We start from the raw sequence: 14,760 nt of genomic DNA, 5'->3' as shown, positions 1-14,760 counted from the left end.
AACTAAATACTTAAAAAATATTAAAAAAATTAAAAATAGTTTCAAACAAAATTTTCGATCTTCAAAAAAAAATTTTGAAAAAAGAAATTCAAAAAAAATCATAAAAAAGTTTGATTTTGGAAAAGAATAATTCGAAAACATAAAAAAAAAAATTTTATTTTTTATTTAAATAATGATTTATTATATATAGAGAAAACAAGGGTATAAAAGTTTTTTGTCACTTAATGAAGAAGGTATTTTTGAAAATGTCTCTTTAATAGTGGTCAAGATGAAAAGTGGTACCATCAAAGTAGTAAACATGAAATTTCCCCTTTATTTTTGTAAGATTAGGCATCTTTTAGTTATAATCTCATAACTAAACAAAAATGTAAACATATAGGACCTATTAATACTAGACCAGAAAACACTTATAATAAACTTCATCTGTTTTTAATATTTTGCGTTTTAGAAGAATTTATTTTTTTGGGAAAATTTCATGTTTACCACTTTCATAGTAGCACTTTTTATCTTTACCACCACTAGATGGACATTTTCAAAAATACATTCTCCATTAAGTGGCAAAAGACTCCTATACACTTGTTCTCTATATATATATATATAATAAATCATTATTTAAATAAAATAAAATAAATAAAAAATAAAAAATATTTTTTTGATGTTTTCGAATTATACTTTTTCAAATTCGGACTTTTTTATAATTTTTTTTCGAATTTTTTTCGATTTTTTTTTCAAATTTTCTTTTTGAAAATCAAAAATTATGTTTGAAACTATTTTCTAAATTTTTTTATATTTTTTAAGTATTTTTTAATATAGTTATTAGAATCCTAAATTTCATATTCCAAAAATCTACCACACCCATCAACTCTAAACCCTAAGTCTAGATTAGTTAAGGGTATACGTGTTTTCTACCCTTCATTAAAAGTTAGGGTAAAAGTGATTAGTATATACATGAAATGTGGTACTATGAATGTGGTATTTGTGGTAATTTTCCGTATTTTTTTTCAAATTAGATAATGTTTCAGTTTTTAATATAAAGTTTATTAACTTTTATGTTATATGATGATTTGATATTATAAATTTATTTTCTTATTGTTTGAGTTGTTGTTAGGCGAACAATCAATGATATTTTGTATAAAAAATAAAATATTTTTTTTTGTATGAACAGTTTTAGAAGGTCATTTATTAAAACCAAAAGACATACGCAAAATAAATTTTGATTATATTTATATTTTGATTTAGCATAATTATATATAATCCTTCCTCCATTTTTTATGTTTGACGTTTTAGAGGATTTTTTTATTACACATTAGATGACATCTTTAATTTTTATCTAAAATTTATTAACAGTCAGTATTATTGTTTGGGTATAACAAGGCACGACAAGAATAGTAGGGATCGAAAAAGACACTTTCCCCCTGTTTTATTATTTATTGAATTATGGTTAGATAAAAAATTATTAATAATTTATTAAAGGTTTTTCCCATTTGACTTTTCTTGGTTAGGTTTTTAACAAGGCAGCATCTCACGCGCATAATATACATTAAAGGGAAATGTTATGAATATTGTGTTGATGCATATTATAAGTTTATAACGAGTCTTAGATGTACTTATTCTCCAAGCTTTACTTATTTTTCAAGTTAGACTTTGTTTCCAAACTATTGTAATCCTATATAAAATACTCATTACTCATAGAATAAAACACACCAGTATCTCTTTTTTCTTCTTTACTATAACAAAGTAGATGATAACGACTGAATTATTTATACTAATGTTTATCCATTAAATGATTTTAACATTTTGCAACACTACAAATTTTATCGATTGTAAAATGACGAATACTGATGTTAGTCTCTTACATATATCATCGTCGTTGAAAATTTAACGTATTAAAATTCATTTTAGTTATTTTTAAGACTTCATATGCACAAAATAGAATTAAATTGTACGATTAACACAAATCAGAAAATCAAGATAGGCAATATCAATTTTAAAATGACAAAAGAAGATTAGGTTTTCTGCTATCGATTTGTTTACTATTGACTCTGAATAAGTGATTTAATTTTCTACCTCTATAAAATCGTGCTTATGTTCTCATTTCTGTGTTAGTGATATGAGTTTTTTTCTTTTTAAATTTCTTATGTGAATTCGGTGAATTACATAAGTGTCAATTTAAGAAGATGGACACCTGTAAAAGTTAGTTCCACTCCAGATACATATCTAAGAATTAAAATTTTGAAGAAAATTACCGGTAAACTCTATTCAGAGGTTAGTTTTCAAATTTAATATATCAAGCTGTTATCAAATATAAGTGCAAACTCAAAATATAAATGTATGTTTAGTATATATTCACCTATTCGGTTTAAAAATTATCTATTTTTTGAACAATAAAACAAATTACTTATTTTATTAACCTACGTTTTTGAGGTTTAGTTACTTAAGAGTATATCGATAATATATATATATATATATATATATATATAAACTATGTATAAACTAAGACTTTCAACTCTAGCTATATATTATATATAAGTGCACTGAAGGTTAACTATATCAATCTACAACTCAATGTGATTGGCTTCAGAGCTGTTTGATTTATTAAATGATAAACAAGAAAAGTTATAGTAAATAGTTCAAATCTCTCATTTTTACAATTATAACAGCTAGATAAGGTATTAGGGAGAAACAAAAATGAGAAGAACAATTAAATCTCTCATTCTTCGAACAAACTCAAAAAGAGGTGATCGAAATCTTGTCATGATATTTCACTAAAAAAAATTTAGGAATAAAAATCAAGACTAAAATATTTAATCTGAATGAAATAATATATATATAGTGCTTCCAATATTTAAAATCATTTCGATTTGAAGAAAGTGTATCTCTGGGATTATGAGGATCAAATAACATATTAAAAACGACCTATTTAAAAAAATATTTTGTATCGATAAAAATATATACATTAGCGTATGCACATAAATCAAAACCAAGACATTTCATTTATTTACGGTCATGTTTCTGGTAATTAAATCAAAACAAACATTTTATTTACTTTATGTGGGAACCGGAATTCACACCGTCGAGATTTGTTAATTGGAGGAAAGCCAAGATAACCTAGCCTTCCCTGAAGGTCCCGGTTATCTGCTGGGCCACGCACAACACAATCAATATGAAAGAGTCGAAAGTAATAAATCGTAAAAGAGCGAAAAGAGAACAAAGAGGTCTTATTTCCGAATTCGCGTTTGAGCGTGAACAACAGGTAAGATCCTAGGCTTCGAGAGCTGTCGGTACGTTCGCTAGTCTAGCCACCTAAGTTCTAACATAGTAGAGTCGCAGCTCGATAGTAAAAACGGAAAAATACCTAAATTGCTCTAAGTATTAAGTTTTCTCTTTAAAAGCTCCCAAAAAGCTCTCCCTTGCTCCTCGCCTTAAGCCCTCCTTATATACTCTCTCTAGGTCGGTTTGCACCTTTTCCTGGGCCGGATTCGTCGCGAGATGGGCTTTTCCATTTTTCGTCACCCTTTATGATTATCTTCGAAAACTTGACATTTATCTTTTCCTGTGAATAAAAAATAGACCCACATATCAGCCTTGGGCTCAATCCTGTTCTAAAATCGTAAGTGGGCCGTTTAGCCGCGGTTCAGGCCCTTTTTGGGCTGTTTTGGGACTTGGACGTTTTTACAATTTTTCCTAAGAAACAGCCGTTGGTTTTTCCGAAAGGATTCCAATTCCCCGTATAGTTAAGGCAACTGGTGTTTAAACTAACCATAACCGTTTTATACAGCAGGCAGGAATCCGTTTCGACGACCAAGTTTTTATAACTTTTCTCGAAGTCTTTCTTTGATAACCCTATACGAGACAAGACATGGGTATTGCGTCCAAGGGCCCGTGGATTGTGTTACGGGAACTTAGACGAGGATGCACGGTTTCGGGACAGGAGATCGGTCCTCGCCCATTGGCGAGGTGACCTCGGTGCAGGTCATCCTCGCCCATGGGCGAGGTGACCTCGGTGCGGGTCGTCCTCGCCCATGGGCGAGGTGACCTCGGTGTGGGTCGTCCTTGGCCATGGGAAAGATGACCCGTGTTGAGACGGTCATCCCCCTAGGGCGAGGTGGTCGGTCCTTGCTTACGATTGAGACCTCATCCAGACTGATCCTCTTCTCGACACTCGGTTCGCATCCACGAAAAAAATGTTTTTTACTTGATTAACCGTTTTCCGGGAATGTCTAATTTTCAAGGATCGATCGAGAGTTGTTTTTCCGAGAACTTTAAGGCATTGATTCCGTCGTGACCGGTTTTGACCCCAACACTTTATATGGTATATAATTAAAATTTAGTGATATTGACATGTGCTTTCAAAGCGCGGGATTTGTTTCTTTTTAAAAATTCTGTCAAATTTTGTTTATTATAAGATTATGTATTTTATATAAGATAATCTAATCTATTAACAATTTTGTTGATTTTTTAATGTTTTAAAATATACTTATTTGTACTCATAGAAATTGTTTATGAGTTCAAAATTTACAAAATTTTATTCTTAGTAATTGTTATGTAATTTATCTGGTATTACTAATTTTAATTATATTACTTTGTTTAATTCTTAAATCTAACCTATAAACTTTCAACATAACTAAGCTTTTTAGTTGATAGTGAAAAAAAAAATTCTACACAAATGAGCTTCTGGGTTAAAGTTGGGTTTGCATGTAATTACGGCCCAAATAAACTTATGTTTGACTTTATGACCATTCCGTTTAAACAAAAAAACAGAATGTAACGTTTTAAAAAAAAATTCTCTTGATATTTTTCTGGAACTCATGGGTCATGTTTTTCTTAGAGATCTATCACGAATTTGCGTGGAATACTTCCCTTATAAATTTTACCTTGGCAAATCAGCTGCTTTATTGTAGTGCGTACAGTCGACATATGTAAATACATAAAAATCAGCTATCATAATCATCATTACCTTTTGGGGTCAGCACAAAAATTTATCGTTGATATTAGTGATAAGTCAAAGTATCATGTTCCAATGTATTATCACTATTATGTAAAATCCAATCAAACAACATACTGAAAGCTAAGGACTATTGCAAGTTGCTAAATGAGCATCACAGATTCACTAAACATCTTAATCGTAGAAGAAAAAATGAAGATTGTATAAAATTTTCTTTAATTATGTACATATAAACATCAAACGCATGGTAAACAATTAGAAAGATTAGATTAGTAACACTCCATATACGGGCAATATATGATATATGGAGTTACTTTGGGAGTAATTCATTAACTGTACATTTTATTGGAGAATATCATAATCCCGTAAATAAAAATATGATTCATTAGGGTTCCAGAAGATTTGATGTCTCTATGTTCTTATAGACATACTTTAAAGATGGGATATTCACTGTTAAATTCGCTCGTAAAGAAAATATTACTATACAAATAATAAAATTCGCACTTCACAAACTCAAGAGCGGCAGGAAAATTGTAGAAAGGCATCTCAAATTATGAAACCCACTTCTTGTAATAACTCCAGAGTTGAAGAACTGTATTGAGTGGAAGATTGTACCAATGCCATAAAAATGGGAAACAACTTGATGAAACATTTTAACCACTACTGAGTAAAGTACCGTTAAATATAGAGAAACTATTGATACATAGTGTCTAAAGGGAGGAGGAGCCAATCTTTAACACAAAACATGTTTCAGACATGTTTCCTACTATTAGATTGTGTCCAAATTGAGAACATCATTGAAGACAAATGACAAATCCATCACTTTTCATCGTGTTCCTCTTTTTTTTTTCTCTCTCTCTTTTTTAAATTACGGAGATTACTTTTGTGGGAAAGAAAATGTTGGTGTTGTGTTTCCTGTTTGTGTACTGTGACAATGATTCCGTAATATTTTAGTGTTAAACATTCGATGTATTTTTATCCTTATACCATTCCCATACAAATTTAGTCCAGTTAAAACTTTAATAAGTTTGGTTACCTAGAATGGAGAAAAATTAGATTCCTAGATTTGCTTAGCCTTTAGGCTAGGTCGACTTGTATGGTCATACAGTCTGAAAATTAATGAGAGTAAAAGATAGTCTTACGGTCGAATTATTTTGGCTTTCATAAAAAATAAAAATACAAGATATATTCAATTATACAGCGATATAAGTATATGTAATTTGTTAAACAAACATAAAATACAAATGGGCATAGTTGTTAAACTGTAAATTTTATCTATCAGTAAAGAACAGTTTACCAAAAACAAGTGGAAATCAAGTTTGTAAAAACACAGAGCTTCAAAATCAAACGGAGTTTAGGAGTAGAAATGGTGGCTTTGTCGGAATTAACCCACAACTGTTTACATCATATCACACGAATCGCACAAATGAGACTTAATGGCTGGTAGCCTAATGAATATATACAATTTCTAATCACTTTCTCTCTTGCACCGACTATCTAGTTTGATGAGCTGTAATTATTTTGATGTCTATATATGGCCATTCGAAGTTCCAAGACCCTAGACTGAACATCCGAGCACACATCCTCATTATATGCAATTCAAAGCTTGCTAACAGAAACTATATTAAAAAGTTAATTTGCTTTGGAACAAGACCAAATATCACATGAAACCACCAAACATCCTCATTAATTTTCTTTTATCGTTCACATGGATCCAGATCACTCAGTTTAGTTTACAAAGTCAATATGAGTCTGTAAAAGTTGATGACAAAAAAAAAATATATATACCTTTTGTATATACATATTAGTCATGAAATAATAATACAAATATATTTTAATAATTTGCTCATAATTGTATTCATATAACATGAAATTTATATGTTGTGTTAATATACATATTATATATATCATGTACATATAGAGATGTCAGTGAGAGAAAATAGATATATCCTGCTTTTCTAATTTCTTATTTATTCATAAGAGGTTGTTTTTTTAACAGCATTCATAAGAGTAACAGTGTAACTTTTAAATATGATCTTCTACCTTTCGGTAAAAAAATCATGTTAACGACTAATTTTAAGCACTTATATGGTGTTACCAAACTCGATTTAATTAAATATGATAACTTTAATCCTAAAAGTTGTTTTGGATTTCTATTTAACATAATAATCTAACATGTATAAAACACGTTATGGAAAACAAAGAGGAGGCAATGTCATATTGAGCTTCTAGAAAAAAAGAGTACAAGGAGAGAGGTGGACTACAAAAGCAAAGGATTAACATAATAATGTATTCATATTAATTATATGCTGGATATGTATGATATGTATTGCACTACACATTATGCATTAAGCTAAATTTTCTCATCCCCCACCACATTAGAGTTGTTGTTTCTCAAAGACTTAATGTTCCAACGAGACCAAAAGAGATAGCTAATAAAGTTCAGTAGACTAAGAACCGCTAAAAGCCAGTAAAACAGATCGAGTCTGTCCTTGTTCAGATCGTTCTCCCCGAGCCACCCTTTGGAGTCAGCAGACGTGGAAGTAATCTTATTCACGAGCGAAACGAGCAGCGAGCTAAAGTAAAAACCAAAGGAATACGAACAGTAAGTCAAAGACATCAAGAATGACTCCATGCCCATTGTAGTTTGTTTGTAAAAGAACTCGATTAATCCAACGGCAGTAAACATCTCGGAGATCCCAAAGATCAAGAACTGTGGCGTGATCCAGAAGATACTCAAGATTCTGCCGTCAAGAACCGAAGAGTCTCTTCGTTTCTTTTCAAGCAAGGCAGCTGAAACCATGGAGAAAGTGGAGAGGAACAGTCCAACTCCTATCCGAGTCAATGGAGGAATGCCTGAGCTATGTCCCGTCAGCTTACTCGCAAAAGGAACGAACAGAGAGTCATAGAGAGGGACAAGGAAGATGAGCATTATGTAAGGGATTGCTTGGAGTGAAGCCGGAGGAATATGGAAGGAATTTGACAGACGAGTGTTCATGGAACTTCCTTGTTGTACCGAAAATGTTTGAAGCTGAGCTAAGATGGTGTTAAAGACGATGGTGCTTGCGAAGACTGGGACAAGTGAAATTAGGGTTTTGACCTGCTCTACTTGGGTTACCGTGCAAAGCCTCCATGGACTTTCCTTTGTATTTGTGTCTTGGATTTTGGTGCATGCCTTGTCCAAGAACCTGCCCATACGATATACAATTTTAATATTTTTTTTTACTGATTTCATGCACATTTGTGTTTGCATTCGACTTTTTTCTTAAAAATATTTAAACTAGGTTTTTCGTCACATGCAGGCATAAACATTTTATAATTACTTATTAATACATAAATTACAAAATAAAAACTATAATAATAAATTATTATTTATGTTTTCATTTAAAACTTTTTACGTATTATAAATTTTTTTGAAATTTATTTTATACACTATATCTAATCTATTAAAAGGGAAGTACAATTTGTACTTAACCCTAAGTTTTCCTCAATATTTACCTATTTATGCCACTTTTATCAAACACAGAGTTTTGATTTTAATTTGTACCAAAAGATCCAAAACCCACGATTCTCTTATTAATAAACCATTGCTAAATCATTTCTTCTCTTATTAATAAACAATCACTAAACCACTTCGTCGCTTATTAATAAAACATTACTAAACCACTTCATCCTTGGTTATCTACATATCGTATTATCTAATTAATAAAATACAATGTTTAGCCTTTTACTAAACCATTCAATTACAAACCATTACTAAACCAAACATTGTATTAATTTGTGATATTACCTTCCTTCCTCTCCGTCTACATCACATCCCAAGGTTGTTAACACTTTAGGTTTTCATCAGTTTGGAGAACCAAACCATCAAATTAGATAGATACAAACCCATGTAATTGATTAATAAAACTTAACAGTATGATTATTTAAATCATATTTTATATCATGATTTACAAAAGTCAAACAATCTAATCTATTAAAAGGGAAGTACAATTTGTACTTAACCCTAAGTTTTCCTCAATATTTACCTATTTATGCCACTTTTATCAAACACAGAGTTTTGATTTTAATTTGTACCAAAAGATCCAAAACCCACGATTCTCTTATTAATAAACCATTGCTAAATCATTTCTTCTCTTATTAATAAACAATCACTAAACCACTTCGTCGCTTATTAATAAAACATTACTAAACCACTTCATCCTTGGTTATCTACATATCGTATTATCTAATTAATAAAATACAATGTTTAGCCTTTTACTAAACCATTCAATTACAAACCATTACTAAACCAAACATTGTATTAATTTGTGATATTACCTTCCTTCCTCTCCGTCTACATCACATCCCAAGGTTGTTAACACTTTAGGTTTTCATCAGTTTGGAGAACCAAACCATCAAATTAGATAGATACAAACCCATGTAATTGATTAATAAAACTTAACAGTATGATTATTTAAATCATATTTTATATCATGATTTACAAAAGTCAAACAATACGATTAAACCAGCAGCATGTATTTGGTTCAAAATCAAAACTTATCATTTATTAACTTCCTAAAATAATTCACCTTCCAAAATTTATTCCTATATTTTAGCAAATCATCATAACCCGTTTGATACCAAATCAAAAACGTTACTAGCACAATTTTTTTTGGGTTTTTAATCTTGCAATTCACGCATAAAATCATGTCATTTAAAGCGTATACTAGCGTGCAGGTTTTTGATTTAACTTTTATATAAATGGATATTTGTTTTGTATAAATAGTAGTATATATATTTTTAACTTTTGTTTGTTTTAAATAATTGTTTTAAGTTGCATTTCTAAACATAATAATAGTTTATATTGAGTAATTTTACTTTTCTCTTAAATTGTCAACTATATCACACATATTTTTGTCATATGTATTCCATTATTATAACTGAAGTACAAATAAAACTAACATTATTTTCAACAGATTTATCACATATTTTATTCCTTTATTTTCATTCATCTTAACTATTTTATTAATTACTATTTTCCAAATAATTTGACACGATTTATTATATAATTACAAGACAGAACTTTACTATTTTAATTATTTTATTATATCTCTTATATTATTTTCTCACATTTCTTAACTACTTTATTTATTTTACGTGTTAACTATAATAATTCTAAATTTTTGGATAAATAAACTTGTATATATTTACATAGTTAATTAAGTATTGGTATTCATGTGTACGTTCTGTTAAAGATCACTTCTTTTGGATATCGAGCTTTTTGGGTTTTAAAATTATATTCCGCTCGATATTATAAATTTTTGGGTGGAGTTAAAGTCGGGGTTTTCTAAGTCCGGATGAGTTCGGTTATGATGTGTAAAAACCTAAAACTAAACAAAAAAAACTTATGTATTTAAAAATGCTATTAAACAATTTATAAAAAATAAAATAAAAAACAACACCCGCACGTGCGGGTCAAGCTCTACATTTGGCTGGAAAAGCTTTTGATCTATATCTGTCCGGATCATTATCTCATATAATATATCTTGACTCCCAAGTTCCCAACTTGATTTTCAATTTCTTAGGTGGCATCTAAAACCGAGTCAAACAAAAATGCATGCAAAACGCCATCCTATATGAATGCGTTCAAACGATAATGAGCATCGAAGAAAATGGTGGTTTACGTGTCCTTGCAATCAATATCTTGGGAAAATTCTTGTCCAACCGAGATAATAACATCAGGTTTTTATCGACTGTACTAGTATCTGAGTTTTCTGTACCCTTGTCTCTGTTATTTTATTATTCGTCGACATTAGTCTTCCAGCTCTTCGTTTACTCTAATGCCATCAGAAGTTGTTCATTCATATGTCTAGTTTTCAGTGATTTTTTATTTGTCTACTTCAAGGAGTAGGGGTGTTAAAAGATAAAAGAAACCAAACCTGACATGTTTTGATAGTTGTGTATAAATGGGACAATTGTATGTTGAAAACAAGTGATAACACACTTCATCTGATGCCTTTCCCAGCTCTCCATTGACTATCTTCCACAAAAAATAAAATAAACCTAAGCTTTGCTTTCTCATATACGTAGCATTAAATATGCTGACGAGAGCCTTAACCGTTGATTCCAAAGCGGTTCAGAGACACAGAGCTACAATACTGGAGTGTGTTAAGGTACTTAATGTGGTGTTACAGTTGCCATTTTGGTGTATCTTACTGAAATACCAGGGTTTTTTTTTACTGGTTACGGAATGCTATTTATTCCTCAGAACTAAAGCATGCTACCCAGCTTGGTATCACAGTAGAATGACTGTATCTTGTTTTTCTTTTTAACATTTAACCATCCAATTCTGTTTAAATGGCCTGAGATTTTATTAAGTGGAATATGTTCTTTGATATCTTCTGGTTTAGGATTCAGATGCTTCAATTCAGAGAAGGGCACTTGAACTTATTTACCTTTTGGTGAATGTGAATAACGTGAAGCCACTAGCAAAGGAGCTAATAGAATATTTGGAAGTAAGAGAACAAGATTTTAAGGGTGTTCTTACTGCAAAGATATGTTCCATTGAGAGAAGTAAGTTGTACGACATTTGAATAATGAGATTTCATAATTCTAAAAGTTAGCAACTGAACATTGTTTGTAACATAGATTTGATTATGCTCTATTAAAAGTAATCCATAAATTTTATTAGAATGCTAGCCTGGATGAATGGTGTCTATCAGACGTGATTAGTTATATGTGTGCTAACTTTTGGTGTTTCCTTGCTGACTAGGTTTGCTCCTGAGAAAATCTGGTACATTGATCAAATGCTAAAGGTTCTATCTGAGGTATATTTTTGACTCATGTAGTGAAGCTACATTTTCCATCAATTTATTGGCACCAATGGTCATGTAGATTTCTTTAATTGATGTTTCTTTACATGTTTATGAAAATAAGTTGATCTTAATTTTGAGATTTCTAATCTTGATTATGTCATAACAGGCTGGTAATTATGTGAAAGATGATGTATGGCACGCGCTGATTGTTGTTATAACAAATGCTCCTGATCTTCATGGGTACACTGTCAGGGCTTTGTACAGAGCATTACATACATATTCTGAACGGCATTCTTGTTTTTGTCAGACATTTCCCAATTTGATCTTGTAATTTAAGAGTAAGACGGTGATTATGATGTTTGGGCAGGAAACCCTTATGCGGGTTGCAATATGGTGCATATGACAATATGCTGATCTCTTGGTTAACAATAATGGAATGCTTGTACTAGAAGAACCAATTACGGTGAGTACCATCATCCGGCGGTTTTTGTTGTGACTTGTGACTGGTACTGCAGGTGGAAGTTATGCGTTCCTCACATCCTCAAAAATGTTAACTCTTGTATTGTTGATTTTCTGCGCTAGCTCGTTCTTCTGCTTTTTTTTTTTAAAGTGAAAAAATGGTTTAAGTTGTTATATACTCTACATATTAAGGGATACTTATTCCTTAATATTTAGATGGGGTTTTTGCCAAAACTAACCCACAGCTTGATTTTAACTCCAAACCTGTATCAAAACTTGAATCAAATGCAAAACTAATCTAAAAACCTTGTGAAATTACAGCTCAGCCCCTTGTGACCAAACAAGAAAACATAAGATATTTTTCAAATAAAGTCCTAGTAAGTCGTCTGAGTCGTCTGAGATGTTGGAAGTTGTCTGGACAACTTCAAAGTAAGTCTTCTGGTGTAGCTGATCTTAAAAATAATTTACAATTTTTTTAAAAAATATTTTGATAAGCGAAAAATTAAAATCATGTAATTATAAACAATTTTAAGTGATATAAATTAAAATATAACAAAATTGAATTGTTTTCAACATAGATGAGTGTAGGTAGTGAATCATGGTATTCTTTGGTCTAGGGTTTGGGAACATATGTTATAGTATTGTATTTATTCTTAGGGTTTTAGATTTTGGAAAGCTTGAATGTTTTTTTGAAAAATTAATTTTTTACTTATACGTATTTATTTTTGTGTATAGTAAACACTTTTGAAGTTTAATTTGATTTTATGAAGTGTTTAGTTAGTTAATTAAGTTTAGGGGTTATGTTTAGGGTCTAGACGACTTACATTTCAGTCGTTTGGTGAAGAAATTAAAACAGACGACTTACATGTAAGTCGTCCAAATATTCCCGCCTAAAATTTTTAAAAAAATTATTTTTCCGCTTAAATAATTTAAACCAGACGACTTACTTATAAGTCACCTGGGAAGTCTTCTATTTTAGTTTCCCGCTAAAAATATTTTAGTTTCCCGCTAAAAATATTCTAGTAAGTCGTCTGAATCAAAAATATTTAACCTAATTAGATTTTTTGTCTCTCTATATAAAGAAAAATTTACACATTCTCTCTCCTCCTCTCCAATGGCTGCAACAAAAATGTAATGTTCATCATTCTAAAACTCTTCAACCTCTCTCTAATCTCTTTGACTTGAAAACACCAAACTTTATATGAATTTTTCATTTTTGTCTCATGTATTTCCTACTAATCTATCTCTTTTGCAGGTTTTTAATCAGTTGATACTCATCTTCCACTAATTTAAAGGTAGATCTATTAATTTTAGATATGTATTTTTTTTTTGTTCTATAATGGTAGATTTATCTAATCTTCCACTCATTTTCTCTGTTTTTAAGTCATTTGAACGTTTTTGGATATGCAGGTTTTTAAGATCTGGATTTGATATGCAGGTTTTTCAGATCTGGAAGACTTCTGAGACTACTTACATGTTAGTCGTCTAAAATATAATGCACTAGACGACTTCCTGGAAGTCGTATGGACTTCCTGGAAGTCGTCTGGACTTCCTGGAAGTCATCTGGACTTCATGGAAGTCTTCTGACGAAGTCTCCCTTTCATAATAGATCTGAGTGTTTTGGTAAGTTTTTATGTCTGATTTTTCTTCATTTGGTAACTTCTTGTTGTATAAAGTTCTTACTTTTTTTTTCAAACTAAAACTCTCCAAACCCACTCTAATCTCGTTGACTTCAAAACATCAAACTTTATATGAATTTTTCAGTTTTGTCTCATGTCTTTCTTACTAATCTATCTTTTTTGCAGGTTTTTAATCAAATGGTACTCATGTTCTACTCATTTAAAGGTAGATCTATTAATTTTATATATGTATTTTTGTGTGTTCTATAAAGATAGATTTATCTAATCTTCCACTCAGTTTTTTCTGTTTTTAAGTCATTTGAATGTTTTTGGATATGGAGGTTTTTCAGATTTGGAAGACTTCTCGGACGACTTACCTGTTAGTCGTCTAAAATATAATGCACTAGACGACTTCCAGGAAGTCTTCCAGACTACTTCCATTTCAGTCGTCTGGACTTCCTGAAAGTCGTCTGGACTTCCTGGAAGTCGTCTGGACTTCCTGGAAGTCGTCTGGACTTCCTGGAAGTCGTATGGACTTTCTGAAAGTCGTCTGGACTTCCTAGAAGTCGTATAAACTTCCTATAAGTCGTCTGGACTTCCTGGAAGTCTTCTGACAAAGTCTTCTTCCATATCTAAGTGGAGTCCAAGCTTGTCTTTGTAGAAGAATGATCTATAATAGTTTTGTTTGTGGTATGTTTTGTGAATTGCATGTCTACTATTTTAGTTGTGACTTTTTTTGTAAAATCAGTAATAATGTTTCCAAAGATGTAATACATGTGCTAACAATGTGTTTACACATTTACAAATCAATGAAATAATAGATTTCAGTAGTCTTTTTCTTATCTTTGGATCTCTCATATGCAATAATAAACTCCAATGGCCTTTTTCTCATCTTAAGAAACAAGAATGTTGGTAGCTTCATATTGATACAACATTTTAA

At 30.8% G+C, this 14,760-nt stretch overlaps 1 protein-coding gene across 1 annotated transcript; it reads right to left on the bottom strand.

Annotated features, from left to right (window-relative positions):
• Positions 1-7,298: 7,298 nt before the first annotated feature.
• Positions 7,299-8,141, bottom strand: LOC125575790 (protein NRT1/ PTR FAMILY 4.3-like). The gene has a single exon (XM_048734888.1). It carries the CDS (start codon positions 8,139-8,141, stop codon positions 7,299-7,301), a length of 843 nt encoding a protein of 280 aa, XP_048590845.1.
• Between the last annotated feature and the right edge of the window lie 6,619 nt (positions 8,142-14,760).

This window comes from Brassica napus, chromosome A1, assembly GCF_020379485.1.
Source record: "Brassica napus cultivar Da-Ae chromosome A1, Da-Ae, whole genome shotgun sequence".
Classification (NCBI taxonomy): Eukaryota; Viridiplantae; Streptophyta; class Magnoliopsida; order Brassicales; family Brassicaceae; genus Brassica; species Brassica napus.
This window is presented reverse-complemented; position numbering and strand designations above follow the sequence as displayed.

Excerpts from the sequence above, each read along its gene's own strand:
- LOC125575790 (XM_048734888.1), bottom strand. The coding sequence starts at position 8,141 with ATGGGCAGGTTCTTGGACAAGGCATGCACCAAAATCCAAGACACAAAT.